Source organism: Cibotium barometz, chromosome 47 (assembly GCF_041138505.1).
Source record: "Cibotium barometz isolate CiBa-2024 chromosome 47, ASM4113850v1, whole genome shotgun sequence".
Taxonomy (NCBI): domain Eukaryota; kingdom Viridiplantae; phylum Streptophyta; class Polypodiopsida; order Cyatheales; family Cibotiaceae; genus Cibotium; species Cibotium barometz.
Window position 1 is genome coordinate 1,203,663 of NC_141092.1, and position 22,074 is coordinate 1,225,736.

General features: G+C 44.4%; 1 protein-coding gene across 3 annotated transcripts in view; it reads left to right on the forward strand.

Moving 5' to 3' along the window:
* The window catches only part of LOC147611250 (histidinol dehydrogenase, chloroplastic-like), a 34,215-nt gene extending 20,967 nt beyond the window's left edge, over window positions 1-13,248 (forward strand). For all 3 annotated transcript variants that reach the window (XM_086784304.1, XM_086784305.1, XM_086784306.1), the window contains exons 11-14: window positions 12,071-12,181; window positions 12,273-12,440; window positions 12,524-12,614; window positions 12,705-13,248. In XM_086784304.1, the coding sequence (XP_086640430.1) occupies window positions 12,071-12,181; window positions 12,273-12,440; window positions 12,524-12,614; window positions 12,705-12,973 (639 nt within the window). In that variant the 3' untranslated portion in view covers window positions 12,974-13,248. The remainder of the gene's footprint in view (window positions 1-12,070; window positions 12,182-12,272; window positions 12,441-12,523; window positions 12,615-12,704) is intronic.
* Window positions 13,249-22,074: the final 8,826 nt, after the last annotated feature.

Here is a 22,074-nt window from a genome sequence, read left to right on the forward strand (position 1 = left end):
CCTTCCTGCCCTCTTCTACTTTCCCCAGCCCTCTCTCACCTCCATCTGCTCCCAAACCTGCCATTGCGAAAGGAACAATTAGGTACAATCCCTTACTGACTCTCGAAAAGAGACGATAAATCCCAAAGTATCGAAGATTTTTGACTTCCTGAAGGTCTCTTTGACTATCTGAAGAATATAACCAATCTACATCAAAGTCAACCTTCATAATAGGTAGCTCTTTGCAACCCATTTAGTCAAAACATCTATTCTGGGAAGGGATTTCCTCTTGCCTTTGTCGCTTTCATGCTTAAGAAACACCCACGTCTCTCGAGCTTCCTTGTCATCACCCATCCATCCTCATGCAGCCATGGTTAGTTAGTACGAAAGGTACGGTACGGTACGGTACGATAAAATACGGTACTAATTGGTACCTTAAAATTTTGTGAGGTACGGTACGATATTAGTACGTTTTTTTTTTTAAAATACTTCCTAAACTTAAAAATTGTAGACAAGAAGTTACAAAATAGTAGAACCATGAACATAATGTCATCATGCCATTAGAGTACAAAATTGCTACAAAAGGATAGGCCAAAAACTCATGGCATGGGCGACCGCCAACATGCGTACATACATGATACTACATACTACAATACATCATCGATGGGCTAGAAGGAGATAGATGCCCAATGCCTAGAGAGCTATAACATATCAAAAGTCTACATCATCACCAACATCTGCATGATCATCAACATGATCACTACTAGAGTGTCCATCAAGAGAGTTCTCTGAAGAGGACTCTTCGAAGGTGGACGAGACACTCTGGGGATCATTCTCGCTAAGTAGGTTGCCATCATCATCAAACAAGGGCTCTCTAGGCAGTGGGGTATCATCATGAGGGGGCAATGGAATATCATCATGAAGGCGGGGATTGGAGCTCGAGGATCCCCGCCTCACATATGTGCGAAGGCCACCCTTTGCCGATGCCGAAGGCGGAGGCCTATGAACTCCAACTGCTCGGGCCCCCGTCCATGCTGACTCCTGGTGCTGCGAGTATCTGCTGCAGCCTGCCACAAGCTCACTATAGAGCTCCATGAAGATTGCCTCGTCCTCCTCATCAGGCAATATGATCGCTTGCCTAATATGGCAATGGCAAGTGCACACGCTGACAAACAGCTCCCTATAGGCTGCAAATGGCGATGAATGGCTCTCTAGAAGACTGAAATTGCTCCACGCAACAGCAACAACAACAACAACAACAACAACAACAACGACAAAAAAAAAAAATATATATATATATATATATAAAAATCGTACGGTATCGTACGAATCCGTACGGTACCGTACCGTACAGCAAGTACGTACGATTTCAGTCGTACGACGTACGGAACTAAGCCTGCATGCAGCTAGCTCTCCTGAAGGCACACTGCTTATAGGTAGAGACCCTGGAGTCTAATCAATTCAATGACACTCAGTTCAACACATCGGCCTACAACCTTGATGTGTTTCCAAAATATTTTTCTTCCATTTAAAGTTAAAAATGGATAACATACCACATAATGAAAATCTTCCATTACATTAAAATAGAACTCGGTATATAAAGTCATGGATGGGAGAACTAAAATCATCCATATTAGTGTAATACAAAGACAAAAGACAACATTTAACTATTGAAAAATAAGCTAAAGGTGATCATTCAACTGATCTTCACTGACATCTTCCTTTAGCTCGGTCAAATGGGCTCCTTTTGACTTTGACTTGCCCTGAGACTTGTTACACACTAGGGCCTCTGTTGTGGGTGTGCCCGCCCATTAGGTGTTTCTCCATTTTTCCCTTATTTTTCCATGTATTTTCCCCAATTTTTTGGGTTGTGGAGGGCTGTTTGCACTGGCCGACTCTATCTGTGGTGGCTGACTGCTGTATGTATCCTGGCCGACTGCCGTTATTCGGGCTGATTGGCTATTTGCCAGTCGTGGACACCCTGGCAGCCTGTCGGCTGATTTAGAGCTGGCCGACTGGTGCTGTAGGGTGGTATAAATACCACCCTTGCTCTTGGCATTGAAGTGTCCCTAAAGAAGTCTTGTTCCTCCACAGAAGTACTATGTAAAGTAGCATAATATGTTGACCGGGATATTATTATGCAATCCCCATGTGATAGGGGAGTGCTCATAGAAACAGCAGGCGTGATAAATTATATACCAAGATGAATCGAGGAACATGCCCAAATTCACCTTTTAGGAACGTGCATGTTATATACTCATGGTAGTCAACCCACAAGATTATATATATATATATATATATATATATATATATACCTAGATGAATCTAAGAACATGCCCAAATTCACCTTTTAGGAACATGCATGTTAACTAACGTCATCAGTGCCCAATAGTGGGTGTAGAACTCTGTATCAAGATATGCTCTCACACACACACACACATAACTGATATGCAATAGAATTAAGTGTTGAGTTTGTAATCTCTCTCTCTCTCTCTCTCTCTTACGGAGATCTTAGTGTTCCACATTGTACCGGATCTTGTATATAGAGCAGAGTTCATATAGCTTCTCACTCTTTCCTTTGCGTTTGTTCTTCCACACTTAGTCCTGCGTTTTCAGGCTAGTGGTTCTCTTGCGTTTGCTCATCTTCATCGTGGAGTCTTGCTGCATGTGCTCTCAGTTGTTTGTCTCATATCCGCTGCGTATTCCGACATGGTATCAGAGCCCTAGGTGGCTTGAAGGTTGGAGACTTTGGAGAGCTTGCGGGACTGTTTCTTGAAGACCTTGGAGCTTGCGGGAGATTTGAGGAGCTTGCGGGATTGCTGGTTTCTTGGTGCTGATTGGAGATCTCTTGGGCTGTTCGAGACTTGGAGATTGGGTAGAAAGCGGCCATCACCGTGGACAGGCACCTTGCATATTAGTTGCAACCTCTTCTTCATTTTTTTTCCCACCCATCCTCCCTTTACAAGACCAAAGTAACCCCCTCGAGATGGGAGACTTGCTTGAGATGGCTGAGAAGCACATGAAGATCCCTACTCTCCCCACGTTCCCAGTGGATCGACAGTTGACGGGTGTCATGACCCTGTGAAATTGGAACAGCACAAGTGTGGGCATGGTGGTCAATGAGTAAGATAAATTTTTAAAGATTCATACTTGGGTGTTCGAACAAAAAGGTAACAGAAGTGGACAACCCCAAGTGTGAAGGGGGACCAAGGGATTAAACCTTATAAGGTTTATAACCTTGGGTGGCCCTTAGAAAGTTTTAAAAACTTGAAAGGGCCACTAGGATAATTATGGAGGGGGGGCTACTCCACTTTTAGAGTACACGCCTCCCTCTCCATCTCTCTCTCTCTCTTGCTTTTGGAAAAAGACTGGTCGGCTGGCTGCGTGGAGAGAGACTGGTACAGGTTGCCTGAAGGGAAGCCGTACAGTACAGCAACTGCAAGGCGACTAGTACAGGCTGGTACAGGTGCTGCTGGTACAAGCGGTGCATCATACATGCGGCTGCAGGGCTACTGGTACGGACAGGTACAGGCGGCTGTTGCAGTTTTTCTGACGCAGGCGGTTGTAGGTACAGGTTGGTACGGATAGGTATGGGCTGCTCTGCAGGTTTTCTGACGCAGGCGGCTGCAGGTTAACTAGCGTAGACAGGTACAGGCTGTGCAGGCCGAGTGGTGCAGAACTGTGCTAGGCAGTTGGTACACACTGAACCCTTCTTTTTCTCTCTCTCTCTCCCTCTCTTCTTCTCTTTCCCTCGTGTGAGCTCTAGAGGGCGAACACGGGTGGCTGCACTTTCAGGACAGCATACTCTATACTCTCAGGGCTGGTGTTTTTGAAGAGGATTGGACTGAGGGACAACAGTGAATCTACTGAATATCTTTATCTCTCTTTACACTGGCTTACGACTGCTTCAGAGTTGTTTCTTCCGGCCCTTTGTGAGAGGAGGGGTGTGGCAATTTGAAGGGTGGAAACAGAGTTAGATGGTGGATTTGTTCTTTGGCTGAGTTTGAAGCCATGATCATGGAACAGCCAGATGCGTGCTCAAGGCTTCCATGTTGCATTGTCTTGGTTGATTAGAGGAGACAACAGTGTGCTGCTTTTGTGGGACACAGATCTGTATGTGTATTCTCTATGCTAAGAGGTCTTGAGGGTTGCTAGATTGGACATGCAGGTTTCTTTTCCTTGACTGGCTTTGTTGTCCTCAATTACTTTTCCATTGAAATTGAATAAAGAAATACCGAAAGGGGCGCCAAGCTTTGGGGCCAACGGGTGTCGTTTTCCTTTTTGTTTTGGGAGCATTCTAGCTCTTGTTTATTTGTTAATTGTCTGGACTACAATTGGATAGGTGACTGCTAGTCTACCGCACTTTGGTTTCTACCAGAGGCCGTTTTCAATGGGACCAACTATGGCATCTGGAAGGTTATGATGGAGTCTTATGACTTGGCTGATTTCATTATTGTTGGTGTTCCATGGCCAGAGTTGGAGGACGGAGAGCTGTTACCCTCTACTCGGAAAGAACGGGAGGCTCAGGCACAATTGTGGGATCGTGTCAATGCCCGTGTGCGTTCTTTCATCTTCCTTAATCGCACACCACAGGTGATTAATCATATCAAACATATGATGCTGGCCAGAGGGATTTGGCAGCATTTGGCTTCTTTGTATAACAGGGTATCACGCATGAAGTAGATTTCCTTGGAATTGCAGATGCGGGTGATGGATCCTGCAAAGTCTTCGACGATGCGGGAGCACATCAACAAGTTGTAGGCTCTTCAGCAAGAGGTTCTTCAGGCTGGGAAGGAGATATCTTTAGAGGACATGGCCATCACTTTGTTGTCTCATCTGACCTCTTAGTACTCAGCTTTCTACTACTCTTTAATCACCAGTGGGGCAGGCACAACACCATCACATGGGAGGAGCTTGTGCCTATGGTCTTGGACCAGGTTGAGCGTTTTACGAACCCTCCACAGGGTGGAGGTTTTGAGGCCTTGACCGGCCAGTGGTTGCAAGGCTGCCGTAAGGGCAAAGGGAAGTCTTCACAGGAGAAGTCTTCCGAGCAGGAGCCCGACTTGGATCGTGACGCCTTGAAGGTAAAGAGGACCTGTAACAATTGTGGCGAGAAAGGCCATTATTGGAGAAAATGTCCTAAGCGGAGCACCGAGAAGCGTGCAGATTTCTCAACAGTAACCGTGAAGACTCCAACTTTTGTGCATTTGGAGATTATGGACATCGGCGTTTCATCTTCTTATTTTACCTAAGAATTATCCCACTTTCTCTCACTATGAATTTATGTGTAAATTAGGTATACTCCTAGTTAAAACGTGATCTTAAAGATTTGTATTTGTGTTTACTTAATTTATTAAAGAACTTAATTTTTCTAAGGTAAAATCCTAATCTTAAGATCTCATAATAATTAATGTGTAACTAATTAACTAATTTCTTAAGGGTAATTTGTCCATATTTTTGTGTGTATTTTTCCAACAATTTTACATATGCATTACTTGATTTATCTAATTTTAACTATGCACCTCTAGGTCTAAGAGATTTCTTTTAACTTATACACCAAAAATCTATCTTAATTTAACATATGGCAATGTGTATCTAATGCACATCTACAAATTATTTTTCTAATCTATTATCTTAACTTTTAAAAATTTTAATGGGATTTCGAAACCTAATTAGAACCCATCTAAACTCTACTTTCAATTCATTAATTCATCTATAGTCTAAAATCAAACTTAGGCCTTCATTTAATCTAAATCGAACATTTTGTATGGAGGCGGTTGGACTCACGACTAGGGACACTCAGAACTGGATTCTAGACAGTGGTGCTTCTAGGCACATGATTCCTTCTCGAGAGTTATTACAGGATCTTCGGAGGCATGCAGGTCACATCCTGATTGGTGGCGAGTCCACTATCCCTATTCACAGTGAGTGCAGGTTAGAGATCGTTCTCGATGGCAGAGGGGGGAAGCATTCCTCCCAGGTTCTTTTTGTCCCATCTCTTGGTTTTCATCTGTTTTGTTAGTGCATGAGGTTTGCAAGACTAGTGTATGGGTGGAGTTTGAGGAGCGGTGGAATGGAGAATGGGATTTACAAACTCTCAACACTCTTTCTTACAGGTTCTCAGTCAGGTGATGTGTGGCAGCTTCGTCATGACCACTTGAAGTGGATAGCGGCAGGCTTTCCAAGACGAGATGGTGGATGGCTTGCTAGATGATGGTAGCAGGCAGGAACATTCCAGTTCTTGCGTTCGTCAGTCAGAGGAGCCTTTACAGGTAAACTATGCTTTGATGTCTCGTATCATTCGGGGGTAGATGTCGAGCAGCCTCTAGGCTTTGAGGTTCCGGGTTCAGAGGGGGTGGTTTACAGGTTCCGGAAGGCCTTGTATGGTCTTCAACAGGTTCCTACGACTTGGCATTCCGAAGTTATAGTTGATGATCCTTGTAAGCAGGTTGATGCCTCTTTGTTTCGGAAGCAGATTGGATTTGAGCTTCCCGATGGGGCTGTTGAGCTCATTCATGTAGATGCCTTTGAAGACTCATTGGGACGCAGGATTGCGGATCTTGCGGTTTCTGCAGCGCGCGAAGGATACTAGAGGGGGAATGATGGATGGAGTTAGACTCCATGGTTGGAGTGACTCAGATTGGGGAGGATATCCAGAAACAAGGAGATTTACATCAGGCTATGGTTTTACCCTCGGCTTAGGAGCTATTTCATGGAGCGGCAAGAGGCAACCAACTATTGCCTTGTCGTCTACAGAGGCAGAGTGTCTCCTCCATGTTCTTTGCCTTATTCGAATCGAGGTCCCGCAAAGTCTTAGATGGACTTTGGGTATTTGTTGGAGCTGAAGAAATCTTTCCTTGCTTAAACTTCCATTCAGGCAAATATCCTGACTAGTTCTTCAGAGGTTTCTTTGACTGTTTCCTTGCCACAGCTCATCGTAAATCTTTGCATACCGAATGGCGTCCTCTAGCGTTTTGCACCGGTTATTGGTAAGGGTGTCCAAAATACCCTTCATCGTTAGCTCCAACAATGCCATCTTTGCATCAAAATCTGCCTTCGTAACATACTCCTTGTGGTCTTCCAAGGTTACTCCTCGTGGTCTTCCAAGGTCGGGTCACTTACGTCCACTTCGTTCTTGAAGCGAAAGCTTGGAAGCCATGGAGATAGGACCGCTACTGCATTGTAGAGGAAGAGGGTAGAGGATTGCTAAAATTCTGCTTCCGCTCTTACTAATGCTTGGAAACTCCCAAACTGTTGTGAGAAACAAAAGTCCTAGGCTCCTCTTTTACACCAAAAAAGAAAGCACGCTTTTCCTGAGCTTTTAAAAACTTGTTGCTTTTGGGGTAAAATTTTTTCAAAGTTCAAAAAATTTGTTTTCTGTTTTTGTTTTTTTCCCACTATAAGTGGGAGTTTCTTTTCTAAAAACATATGAATGCTTTAAAAAAAAAGCTTCGTTTTTTTAGTTTGCGCATCAGGTTACGAGGAGAAAAAAAAAACGTTTGAATCGCTTTTTTCAGTTAAAAAGAAACAATGCATTTCTTCCTTGCTTTTTCCTCTCGCCACTTGCGCAAGGCCCCTCCTGTGTATCTGTCTACTGCGCACAGAACAATGCCCGTGTGCCTCTCTGCTGCGTCCCACGTATTTTTCCTGTAGCAAACAGGATGCCGGCTTGTATACCTGCCGTAGAGCAGTCCCACATACTGATCCTGGTCGGCTGCACTGCTCTCTATTCTATGCTCTGCGCGCTACTGCTGGCTGTGAAGTTGTTTGCTGCTGGCCTGAATCTGGCCGTGCTGCACTAGCCTCCCGGCTGCTGGTCGACTTGTTCAAGCCGTTGTTGGCTTAGCTCTTTTAAGACCTTTGCCTAAGCCTTAGCCTAGGCTTAGGTGAAGCCTAAACTCTCCACATAAGAGAAATGGACAGCTTGTTTCATCGCGATGGATGTGGTTTTCATGCATGTTTTGGGATGCTAGTGAGTCTTCCAGGTGTTCCATGCATAGGAAAAGCTCTGGTGTGTGATTTCGGGTACTTTCATTGCGAAAAGCATCTTGCTTTTTGGGCTCTTTTTCACTGATTCAGGGCTGGACAGCGAGGTTCTTCGCAATAGACAAGTGTTTTATGCATGCTCTTGGGTGCTAGATGTGTTTTCATGGTGACCCGAGCATAGATAGTGCCTCTTGGAGTGTTTCTGGAGAGTTTCATTGTGAAAAGCGGTGTGCTTTTCAAGAAATCTCTCAGACTTTAGCCTTGAGTTACAAGTGCCGAATTTTGTGAATTTGTGGGATAATGTTCTGGCAGATTACTGTTAAGGAATATAGAATTTCGTCAAAGGGATGCCAGTCATTCTGATTGCAGCGTGGTGTCCTGTGCATATGTGTGATTATGTTTAATGGTTGTGGCCAGTGTTCAAATGTTTAAGATTAATGGTCATACGAAAGTGTGTCGACGCCCTTAGTCCCCCGAGCTTGGTTTGGTCACACATTCAATTTTGGCTATAATAAGCCATCGGGCACCCTTCTTGCTAGAGGACAGCTTCTATATCTAAATTGCTGGCATCACCTCAAAAGGATCATCCCCTGAAGCCAACTTGAGAATCGGAGACTTGGAGGCAACTTTCTTCATTGCATGGGATGCCTCGAGTGCTTTGTCCATAATGTACACTTTCTGCCGATGCATCTTCACATCCGTGAGCAAGTTCGTAAGAGGTGTTGCAAGGTCTAAAAATTTGTTCATGTGGGAACTGCATGCTTGACAGAGACCTACAAAAGAGTGGATCTCCTAAGCATTCTTGGGAACATCCCATTTGAAAATTGCTCTTACTTTTTCGGGGTCAAGGCTAATCCCGTCTACACTGATGACATATCCCAGGTAGTGGATTTCTATAGAGCTCATTGTCTCACAATAGTTACAAGACCTTTTCTACATTCTGGTCATGCCACTCTATAGTGGTAGAAAAGATGAGTATATCATCTAAAAAGATGAACACACACTTTCCTATGATCTCCACAAAAACCCTTGACATCATCTTGTTAAATGTCGTCGGTGCATTGGTGAGTTCGAATGGCATCACCACGCTCGTAGTGGTCGCGTTTAGTCCTAAAGGTTGTTTTTGGAATGTCCATAAATTGATGATAGCCACTTTTGAGATTATCTTCGAAAAGAACTTAGCACCATTGAGTCTCTCAAGAACATACTCAATCCTTGGCATTGGGAACCTCTTTTTGATAGTGAGCTTATTAAGTGTCATGTAGTCCACACGTAATCGTGTGGAGTTGTCTTTCTTTTGCACAAATAAAATAGGTGAAGCAAAAGGCGAGGATGAGGGTTGGATAAATCCAGCTTGGAGTAACTGGGGAAGTTGCCGCTCTAGTTTGCCCTCCAATGCCATATAGGGGAACTTACTCTGTGGTTCTGTCTCGGGGACCAACTCAATGCGATGGTCCTTAGGGCGATTGGGTGGGAGATGAGACAAGAGATCATTCTTTAGCATAATATATTGAAATTGTGATAGGAGACCTTTCAGTCTTTGCTTCAAAGGGGTTGCTAGTTAAACAACAGACTGCTGGTTATGGATGCCTGGATATGGGAGATGAGTGGAATGTCGGGAATGCTTCTATCCCTGCAAATCAAACCACACTCAAGAACACCATCAACAATTGTGAAAGTGTCATGCCTCCATTCAGGAATGGGTGTGTACTTCCGAAACCACTGAATGCCGAGAATCACATCACACCTCAAAAGAGATGAGACAATTAAGTCCCACTAGAATGTGGCCTTTTGAACCTTGAATTCAAATTGCTTAGCCTTATGGGAAATGTGAGTGCAAAGATCAGGTGTGAACCCGTCTATGTCCAGATAATGGGGTACAAGTGTACAACTCGTCTTTTTAGCCAACTGAGGAGAAATGGCATCCTCAGAGCTGTCCATATTGAAGAGAACAATGAATTGTTGTCCCTTTGTTGTGCCATAAGCACGAATGAGGGCTTTCTTTTTCCCCTCAACCTCATCTTCCTGCTTATTGGCAAATACCACGGTTGGTACCGAGATATGCTCGCCTTCCTTTTGGGCATAGCCCTTAGCCACCAAGTGGGCTTTATATTTGTTGGGTGCATAGTTGCAAGGCATTTTTGAAACGGGTTTCGTAGGTTTTGTATGAGCTTCGTAAAATGTAAGAAACGGGTTTCATTCGGACTGAAAAATAAGTGTGGAAATTTATACATATACAGAATATGACTCATGTCATGACTTATTCATGATACATAGCAAACACAGATTGATCATGATTCATCATTGTATACAAAAGCATAAATGAACATTCAACAGACAACAATGATTATAGCAGAAGCATAGACGAATAATGACTCAAATGAGATTACATATGAATCATGTAATGAAATCCTTGCACTCTGGAGTCATCAATGATAAACCATTTCACATGATTCATGAAGAGACTAGAGTTGCGGCCAGTTGATATTGTGCTTATTCTTTCTATCTTTAGCGGTGCATTTACCCTATCAACTACTTGTTTGGTGTACTAATTCTTTCTATTTGCTACTTCCCTTAGTGCTAGGCTTCATTATGGCTGAGTCTGCCCTGCATCTCCAAAGGTTTGACAGAAACTCAGTACGAAGGACTTTGTGTGAATATATGCTCTTATGTGTGTGTGTGAGAGAGAGCATATCTTGATATAGAGTTCTACACCCACTATTGGACACTGATGACGTTAGTGGGGATGTCATAGTATCTAGTCCATACTATGCATAATGAGTTGATAGTTATATAGTCTTGTGGGTTGACTACCATGAGTATATAACATGCACGTTCTAAAAGGTGAATTTGGGCATGTTCCTGGATTCATTTAGGTATATAAAGATAAATGTAAATAACACAAGTCAAACTATAAATGAAATCCTAAATCTTGAGTCTTGATTCCTACAACCAGAAGACTCTAGAGTCAAGACTTATCATCGTCTTGATTCTCAGCCAGATCCATATCATCATCTGTAGGCTCAATATTATCAACCTCATCCTCACTACTAGTGCCACTCCCAAAAGACTCCTGAAATGCATCCTCATCAGGTGGAGGTGCATGCGAAGTACTGGCACCAGCTGAAGCTCCTGCCTGAGATCGTGTGCCACGAGATGGAGCAGTGATTTCCTCGTAGAGCATGGTGTATATATCCCTCTCCTCCTGTGGAATATCGGGCAGCTCATTGCACTTTGTGATGTCTTTCTTGTTTGGGTTGACTTGGCGGGGCTCTATTGGGTAGGTGTTTTGCTCAAGCAATCTCAATACTGTGAACATATATGCAAACCTTGTCTTCGAAGGCTTTAGAAGCTCAAGGTCACTATTTGCCCTCTACATGCTCAAAACCTGGGGTCTCTTGCAGACAAAATTGACCATGCTTGATGCCGCAGAGAAAATATGAGACACCCAAGGTAGCTTTCCCACATCCTCAACATGAAGTCGAGGCTATGCGTGGCACAAGGTGTCCAAACTATTGTGGAGAACTCCTTCTCAAGCATCCTCCCCATGGCCACATAGTTTGACCCAAATAGGGTTTGTTTTGCAAGTAAGTTGTGCAGCCATGTAGGCTGACTGGATGTAGGGCTGGCCAACTTGCCGGTCGTGGGAGTTTTACCCCTTTTTGGCTGGCTAACTGGGGCCAAGCCCTACATAGCCTTTAACAATACCTATGCTTCCCATACACCTTCTGGTTACTGCTAGTACGTGGTGCTTAGGGTTCATACGCAACAACAGATTCCTGCCTACTCACCTAGATACAGACCGAGTTGCTTGGGATACACCCAACATGCGTTTAATGAGTGTCCAGGAACTTGTACATTTACCACCCTTTGGGGTAACACACCAATGACTCATCCTTGAACAAGGGCTCACAAAATGCTTGGTGTTCGGCCTTAGGTCTGCCCTTGTCCTATACAGTCATGTCCACATGACATCCAAGCATGGGATGCACATGACATATATTTATAAAGAAAATGCAATGATAGGGAGGAGAGTCAATTTGCCACCAATTAATGGCTTTATGATTCATCGAATTGATTGGCTTTTGTTTCACTTTTGGTGCAGAATAGCGAAGCCATGATCTCTATTGATATGCCTGCTGGTCCTTCTGAAGTGTTGGTAATAGCAGATAAATCTTCCAATCCACGTCATGTTGCTGCTGACCTGCTTTCACAGGTAATCAGGCAAAATCTTGACAAATTAAGATAGTTTATATGGAGTGTTTGCTTTGTGTTTGAAGAGCTGACATCTTCTCACTTGTTCTCAGGCTGAGCATGGACCGGATAGTCAAGTGGTTCTTGTTGGGGTTGGAGAAATAGACTTACTACCCATTGAAGATGAGCTTAGGAGACAGTGTGAGGAGCTTCCACGTGGAGAAATAGCCGCCAAAGCCCTTGCTCATAGTTACATTCTCCTTGTGTCTGACATGGCAGAGGTACATCTATATCATAGCAACAGGCTTTGTTTCTGAATATCACAGCTGTCTAAGGGATTGCTTGATTTTGTGTTTGAGAGCAGGCTTGTTCTTTTTCCAATCTGTATGCTCCAGAGCATCTGATTGTTAACGTGGATGATGCTGAAGAGTGGCTGGGCCACATTGAAAATGCTGGTCAGTCATTATCTTCTGCTGGTGCTTCTCTCACTAACCTGTTTGGGTTTCGGGGTTTCACCTGTTGTGTTGGTCTGTGGAAATTATCAGGTTCGGTTTTCTTAGGGAGGTGGACACCTGAGAGCGTTGGTGATTATGCTAGTGGCACAAACCATGTGCTACCGACATACGGCTATGCACGGATGTATGGGGGAGTCTCACTGGATTCATTCACAAAGCAGATGACCGTCCAGTCCTTGACAGAGGAAGGTCTTCAAGCTCTTGGCCCTTCTGTAGCAAAGATGGCGGAAGTTGAAGGGCTTGATGCACATAAGCGGGCAGTAACTTTGAGATTACAAGAGCTTGCAGTGAATGTGTAGTCCATTCTTAGACGGATTTGCCAGTGGTATAATGTTCTTCAGTATATTGAAGGATATCTCGAGCCTGGTGCGATTTATGACATTTTATTTGTAAATCTGAGCTAAACAATGCTATTTTACCTAAGCATTGTTTCCATCAATACCGTAGGAGGTGCGAGCAATCTCGACAATCTGGTCGATGTGAGGCTGAATCAATTGCTTTTTTATGCTGATCTTGTTTGGAAACATGAATAATGTATGAGGTTGCATCAAGAACGAACTTATGTTCTGGATTACAGCCCCTTCTCCCGAATGACATAGCAACGTTGCGAGGAAAGCAATTTCCTCGACACCCTTGGTCTGATGGAGGATGATAGAGAAATGCGTGTATCAACCAATCATAGATGATGATGAGAGGGAGTTTCATCCTTCCCTCCTACCCTTTTTTTTCCCGAGAAAAAGATTCTTCTATTAGTTAAAAAATGGCAGCCCGAGGCCCAGATGTACGCTTAGAAGGGCCTCGAAGGGCTTCGAAGGGGGCAAAATACAAACAGGGATTTCCCTCATGGTTGGCTGCTCAGAGGAAAACTACCTCATGGGTTCTTGGGGAGGAGGGGGGTGGGGAGAGCCAAAGCAACCGCCTATAATGCCAAAGTAATGTCGCCGGTCCGATCAGTGAGAAAGGGACCCGTGTGCCATGTGTGTTGTCCTGTGCTGTGTGGACATAACGTGACTAGTGTTAGAGGCCGGTGGGATATTCTCATGGTAGTGTGAATTGGTCAAGTGGCTATATAGTTGGGATTATGGCTGTAGTTCCAATTGTGGAGCTACTATGGCATCCCAAGGGTCCTAGCTAGTGGGTAGCCCATTGGTGAGTAGTGTAGTGACAATCGAGATGGTTGGGGGGTTGTGGTATGGGACACACATGCTTTGTGAGCACGGGCTCGCTAGGGTTGCGGTGGTGTCTAGCTCGGCGGGTGGCTTACCCACCACGCGTGGTGTTGGAGCCTAAGGTTGTTTGGCAAGTACTAGCCAAACCTTTATATTTTCCCTTTGTTGTTTTGTGATCTCATGATGATATGCAATGGTGTTGGTCTTGGGCAACCACAGAGGTAAGTGGAATCTAAAGTTGGTGTGTTTCATTTGGTATCAGAGCTTGCCTAATGTTTGAAGAAATTATCCTTGTGTTTGTGTATAATATTGTAGAGGATTGTTTGAGTTTTATGTGAGTTATGGTTGTCCTTTTAATAGAAATATGGTTGAGCAACCAATATGATGAGAGAAATGCGTGTTCGTTTGTTTTATGTTTTTAGCTTCCCGCATGCGGGAAGCATGGACTCGACGATTATTAGAGAGTTAAGCTCTATTTTTATTTATCTATTTTGAAGATCTTTTTTTACCTTGTTATGCGCATGGATATCATAGATGTATTACTGAGCAAAGAGTGGTTTTTTTCACAAAAGCCCTATTGCAAAATATTGACTATGTACATGATGTAATCACTTTTGAACATAATATGAAAAAGTTTTTCTTGGTTGATTTATTTGGTTCAATGAGTAAAATTTCTTCTACTATTGGTGTATCAAATGTAACTAATGATGATAGTCATGTATGTTCTGCCTTGGAGACGAGAAATGCATACATAACAATAATGAATGTGATGTTTTTTATTGTGTTCTAAAGAATGAAGGCACGATGCAATGATCATCTTCTTTAAAGAAAAATTTGAAGCGTTTCTAGATCCAAAGAGTTCGTTTTTTCTTGTTGTTTTTCTCAACATGAAGTTGATGCATTATAGGCTTTAGCTGTAAGGTTTAGGATTATGAGTTTAGCTCTAGGGTAGGGAGAAAAGGGTGATTCTATTCTTCCTTAAAGATTGGTTGCGCGAGATCAGTGCTATTCATATGGTAGGCTCAAAGGGAGTGGACCTTCGGAGTGTGGATTCTCTTGATGAAAGACTCTCTCAAGATCTTATGCCATCATCATCGCCACACACTCCTCATAGCTCAACCACCTCACAGCTTGAGCCCTCTCACACACTCACTCACACACACATAGACAAGCAGCTAGAGAGCTCAAATCATGTATACAAGCAAGCAAGAGGCAAGAGGGAGAGTAGAGAATAAGAGCATTCGGAAAGCCCACCCTAACCGTGTTGTGGGAAGTTGCTGGCTCAAGAGCTCCACTGTACGCGCTCATCAACACTGTCCTCCCGCACGCGTTGTCATTCCGAGGCGGTTGCTCTAATCTGACGGGTGGCGCAAGCTCTCGCGAAGATCGTGTGGGATCTCCGCGAAAGAGGATCGCGTTGGTTAGCATAATCACAAGAGAGAAAGAAAGAAAGAAAGAAAGAAAGTTGTATTAACGTCTACTAGAGGCCGAACTCGACCTATGAGACAAATCAATGTACAAGTGTCGGATGTCCAAAAAAAAAAAGACAAAACGAACATGAAATAAAGTATGAAAGTACTAAGCTAGTGGGGGGGGGGGTGATGGATGGAGCACTACTGCTAGAGGCTCAGTATGCAACCTATATGCGTAGGGTATACAAGAATGCAATGCAAATCTGTCTAGCTCCAACCAATACCATAATGGGGATGTAATATTTGATAATAGGCGAAGGCGAGGCAAAAATACCTCGGAGCATGATCTCTGGGTGTGAGTGTAAGTGAGCTAGCCGCTCCTGGATATGATGCTGATATCGAGCCCGTATCTCTGTGATCTCCCTCTGATGTAGTCTGGGAGTCTGGTAGCCGGTCTCTGTCTGGCTCGGAGGTCCGCAGCAACGCGCTGAAGTGTAACCCCCTCCTATGCCAGGGTAGGCACTGGCATAGATCTCTGGAAGAAATCAGTGAGTTGGAGTTGTCGCCCACCTCTCCCTGTGGTATGAGTCCATATCATTGTCTCTTTATGGCACTGTGTCTCTTAACAAGAACTGGCTAAATCTGCGCTGGTTTGCGGACTCCATGATCTGGCGGAGTGAGGGATGTCCACTGAAGATGGTGCTGTATCTCTCTCTAATGACACTATATGCTTTGCATCTGCATACATAATGTTCCTCACTCTCATAGTCTGCATATCCTCTCTGCTATGGGGATCCGTGCTGCCCTACCTGCTTCAATCTCAAGCTGGTGTGATGACACTCTGAGCTGGCCAATTGCCAATTGGGCACTGTGAGGCATGTACACATCCATGTATCCAGGTTTTTGTATCATGAATCCATCTGCTGAGATACGCATAAATTGATCTCTGTAATATAGCATCCTTGGCGGTAGAGGCTGACTGGGTGTAATCCAAGTCTCTTGAGTGTATCACTGCCATAAATCCTATCGAACTCTGTTCCTCTCACTTTGAGAGAGCTGGATGTGTGGTGCATGCATATCATACTGGAAAGGTGGCAGGTGATCTATGTCGAGACCATGCTGAGTGAGCCACTGTATCATTTGTGAATACCATGATCTCCTATCTCCACTCTCTGTGAGCTGCCTGGACGCCTTAAAAGCTCTATGTGAGTCGATCTGATGGCATATCTTTGATTCTCTGTATGAAGCAAATCGTCTGGAAGAGGGCCTCTACTAGCATAGGAGGTGCAGCAAACTCCGTCTCCGGACAATGTCATGTGGGACGGAGGGTTTGTTGTGGATCATCCTAGAGCATGAGAATTTGAGGCCTCTCTATCTGAGACCATGTGGAGGTGGCGAGCCCAAGTGCCCATACTGCTGCAGCGTACATCAAAGCAGGGGTGACTAGTGTGTCAAACAACCACGTCTTCGTGCGGGGCTCCTGGAAGTGTGCCTAGTGACACTGTCTCTCTAGCATGGCTAGAGCTGCATACCCTCGTGTGAGTCTATCCCTGGCTGCCTGTGCCATAGTAAATCTTCCTGGCGGAGTCGTAAATGTAATCCCCAGGTACATATATGAGTCTACCACCTCTACCTGTCCTCCTGCTAGTGTGAAGATGGCCTGTCTCGTCGAACCGACCCTAAGGTGTGGAAAATCATGGCCTTGGTTTTCCCAAGGTTCATTGTAAGCCCCCTCTGTGTGCAGAAGTCATCGAGTGCCTGGAGATGGTGCTGTAGTCCCATCCGTGACTCAGAGACCAGAATAATATCATCTGCATATAGCATAATGTGGACTGTGTACCTGAGATGTCTACCTTGTCCCCACCACACCGTGACCAATGAAGTCAGCCACCTCATCCATGTATAGCCCAAATAGTGTAGGAGAGAGTATGCATCCTTGATTCACACCTATGGTGCTAGCAATAACATCAGATAGCCCCCCGAGGCATCGTATGCGCCCGAGGACATACTCATATAAAGCATAGATGCCTCAAATCATCTCTGATGGGATCCCCACTGACTGTAGGCACTGGAAGAGTCTCTCTCATGGCACCGTGTCAAATGCTTTGTGGAAATCCACAAAGCAGTAGTATAATCTCTTCTCTCGCGCCCTAGCTTGGTCAATCAGACATCTCAGAGTGAATATATGGTCAATAGTAGAGAAAGCTCGTTGGAATCTAGCCTGCCTTGGTGCTCGCAGTCCCTCCTTCTCTGCATATGAGCTCAACTCTGCCTCGAGCATTGCGCCATAAAGTTTGGCCAATGTATGACCAATCATGATAGTCCTGTAGTTGCTGGGGTCTAGCATGTATCTCGCTTTGTGGAGAGGCACGATGGTGTGCATAGTCCACTCGCTTTTGTGGAGAGGCACGATGATGTATCTCGCTTTGTGGAGAGGCACGATGGTGTGCATAGTCCACTCAGCTGTTGCTGGTAGGCCCTCCACTAGTGCCCTATTAAAGAGGTGAGCAACAAAGGATCCCAGTGTGTCAGTTGCATAAATAAGATGCTCACTCTGTATACCTGTGTGGTCAGCTGGTCTTCCATGCTGTGACCAGCGGATAGCTCTCTCTACCATCAAGGCGGTAAAGAAAGTAGAGGTGGTAGGGCGGCGGGACTCCTGTGGTTGTGGTTTGGGCGGCTGCTGAGGGATATGGTAGAGAGAGAGAGAGAGAGAGAGAGAGAGAGAGAGAGAGAGGAAGCAAGAGGGAACAAGTGGTTAGCATTAATTACTCTCTAACCCTAACCCTAATCCTAAGCACACCACACAACTAGATTAGAGTTTCAAGAGAGAGGGAGAGAGAGCACTCCACTTCTATTGCACAAATGGGAGAATGAGTTCCAAACAAGAGAAATTGGCTTTTATAGTTCCAAGCCTTTTCCCACTAGTCCACTTATGAGTAAATGACCTAGGGCACCCAAAACATAGTTACAAGGCTTTTCTCTATGGTTTGGCCAATTGACCAAGATCCTCTAGTTTGTCCTTTAGCTCAATACTTTTTGGGAGTGTCTTTAGGGTGTTTCTCTCATCACATGATGGCGGGATTTACAATATAGCATGGGCGACCATTACATAACTATGCGAACATTGTTGTCATAGGAATGTGTTGACCAATATGTGGTTAACAGGCCTACACAACTTATCCTCCTTCCTTTCCCTTCCCCTTTTGTGATGGCTCCTATGGTGTGAGAGTTTGGTTGAGTCGATATCGGATTCAAATACCGTAACTTTTGTCGAGGCTTTTGTTGAGTCAATTACCATAGCTAAGTCTATTCCCTTTTTATCACTAACTTTTGCTTTTGGCTCTTGGTCTAATGGGAGCTTTTTGTGGTGATTTGTGGGGTCTCTTGCACTCTATTGGTTTCTTTGGGGGTGGGGAGTTGGCCTTAGTGATTCTGCCTCTTGGAGTTTGAGTGGATACCTAGACATGGCTTGCCTCTTTATGGGCTCTGGTAATTGCGGAAGGGCTTTCATAATAGATAATCCTGTAAGGAGCAATCCTACAACAACGAGGTATTAGCCTCCCAATCTCAAGATTTTCTCAATCTCCCTATAAACATGCTTTGCAAAGTTTTTCATCATTGCCTCACAATCTGGCTCTCTATATGCTTTCTTTATGCTTTGTAGAGATTTTGTAGCACTTTGAAGTCCACTTATGTGAATCTATTGGGGTTGTAAAAAGAGAAGCATTACTTTCTTGGGATTAACCAAGTGTTATAGCCACACATCTGCCCAGTTTGGATTTGTAATCTTTTTTTGTCCAAACATGGTAGCACTTTCTACCAAGGTAGAAAGGCATTATGCTTCACCCTCAGGCAGCACAATAAACTCTTGGCAACAATCAGAGCTGTCAACCATAATGGTTAACATTACTCAAAGCATGGTTACACTTCATGCAATTTATTTTTATGCAAAGCCATGCTAGTGCTTTATGTAAAAAGATATGGGATGACCGAGCTTATGAAATGTGTAACGCTAGCCATGAGCAACAAAGCCTAGGTGTATATAGAGCTAGAGAACCAATTTTGGACCCCCAATGGTTAATGGGAGGCCAACCATTATAAAAAGAGAGCTCATATATATAAGTGACTTAGGAAATATGAAAAGAAACAATCCCATTATCACAACTGAGTCTTCTTCTTCTTCCCTCTTGCTCTTTTATGGCTATGGTGGTAAGCTTGTGTGTTGCCGCATGCTTGCTTTCTTGATTTTGAGTGTGTGCTTGTTGTAGGTGATGCGTCCTTCCTTCCCTCTTCTTCTTCCTCTCTCTCTCTCTCTCTCTCTCTCTCTCACACACACACACACACACACACACACACACACACACACACACACACATGAAGGAATTGAGATAGGATTAGAGCTCTCCATAGCTCCTTCTCTCATTGTGACCTACCTAGCTCAAGGAAATCTCCACTTGAGTGACATAGTGGTGGTGGAGTGAGCCCCTAGTAGCTTCGAGGAGTTAACCCACTTAGGGTTGGCTAAGTACATGTTACCGAACCGACCCTTGCATCTTCTCTCTTCTCTTATCTTCTTCCTTTCTCATGCAAGGAGAATTCTCATTTAGGTGACCATCTTTGGCGCACTGCTAGTACTTAGCTCTTAGGGTCCTTCACAATCTCTTCCTAAGATAGAGCTTTTTTTGGTCCGGTTGGAATGCAAACCCACCGGTTGTTGTAGGCGTTTGGTATGAGTTGCTTGTTTGATTTGTGTTATTTTTATTTTTCTTGGTATAATGGAGTTGTAAGGGAGCATTGGGAGCAATAGGAGCTTCAAAGGCTACACTAAAAGAGGAAGCTGCAATTAATTTCCCTAATTTTGCTCTTGATTCCATTGATTTTTGGTTTTTTCTTCAAGTAAATAGAAAAATTGCATGTTAATCATCCCAAGAGAGAACTAGTGTGGTTTTCGATTTGCCAAGCAAACCACACTAGAACGGAATGTCCACGTGAGACCCAGACCCACTCTCTATTGCACTCACTACCAAAGATGGGACAATCATGAAACATCAAACTGCTACCACCAAAGAGTTGCTAAAGCAAGGCCGCAGGCCTTGTCGCCTCTAATAGAAGGTAGCCACCCACTGGCTTTACTAGCACAAGCACCGCACAATACACCTCAACCTGGCCATAAAGTGGCCCAACAAGAAATCCTCAGGTACCTAAAGTACCCTTGCCACCTCCAGTCCTTCCACACCAACCACCGTTACCTCGAGTGATCCCCGTTCACCAATTGACCTTGACATTTGTTTTTGAAAAAGGTGAGGAGGGAGAGCCTACCAATAACACCATCTTTGAACCCCCTTGAGCCAAGCAGCCCATCCCCATAAATCTTGAGTCATTATGTGATGAAGGGTGAGCACATGTACCCCGTATACCTAACAGCCACAATACCTCGGGGGCAAGACTTGAACAATATGTCTAAAAGACCACTTATGCAATGCTATCATTGTGCTAGAACTCATCAAATCACTGAATGTCTAGTAAAGAGGGGGATGGCGAGTACTCCCACGTTAACTCCCTTATGATGAGTACTGTTGGAATTAGGGTTGCAGGAATGCACACACAACTTCAAGAAGATGAGGAAGCTTGAGCACAACACAGTAGTGTATTATGAGTGCCAAAAATGAAAGATAACAAGCCCTAGAAGATAATGGGCGTATATACAATGCACGGGGGAAAAAACCTCCTAGTGAGGGAAAAAGTGCCCCGGCGGTCCTAAGTGTGTTCACACACATCACTACTATAATATGGTAACAAATCCCCCCTGGAGTGATGCGGTGAACAAGAGCTAGCACTCATGTATAGGGAAGTGTCTAGCTATGTGGACGAATCCACAAAAGGGAGTAAGCCCAAAGCTTTGCGAAAAGCTTCGAACTTCTCACGAGGCAGAGCCTTTGTGAAAAGGTCTGCAAGGTTATCCTGTGTTGGCACATAAGCCAAACTGATCTCTCCTGCAGAGAGTCTCTCCCTGACATAATGGTAGTGCACCTCAATGTGCTTCGTACGAGCATGGAACACTGGGTTCCGCGCAACTGCCAATGCGCTCTGACTGTCAGTGAAGATGGTGGTGGCAGATGGCTGCCCAACACCCAAATCAGCCATAAGGCGTCTGAGCCACACACACTCAACCGTAGCTGTGAAAGCTGCCCTGTACTCAGCTTCACAACTAGAAGTGGCCACAGTAGGCTGCTTCTTGCTCAACCATGATATGCATGAGCTTCCAAGCATGAAGCAAAAACCACTCGTGGACACGCGTGTGTCATAACAACCAGCCCAGTCAGAATCTGAAAAAGCATGTAAATCTGGCGGCAATGATCCCCCCTTGGGATAAAACAACCCAAGATGCCGAGTACCACTCAAATAGCGAAAGATACGCTTCACTGCCTGCCAATGCTTAATGCCTGGGCTATGCATAAATCTGCTCACCTGTGAGACTGCAAACTGAATGTCTGGCCTCGTAATGCATACATAAATGAGGCAACCAACAGCTGTCTGATAGAGTGTGACATCAAAGTGATCTCCAGCATCATGAAGACTCAACTTCAAACCTGTCTCCATTGGAGTAGCAATAGGCTTGCAGTCTTCAAGGCCAAATCTCCGCAACAATGTTTCAATATACTTTGTTTGACACAAAGCAATACCTCCATCACACTGCTTAAATTGTATCCCCAAATAATGATGCAAATGCCCCAAATCTGACATCTCAAAAGAGGCATTCAAATCAGCCTTAAAATCAGCAATATGACTCTCATTTGGTCCTGTGAGCAGCATGTC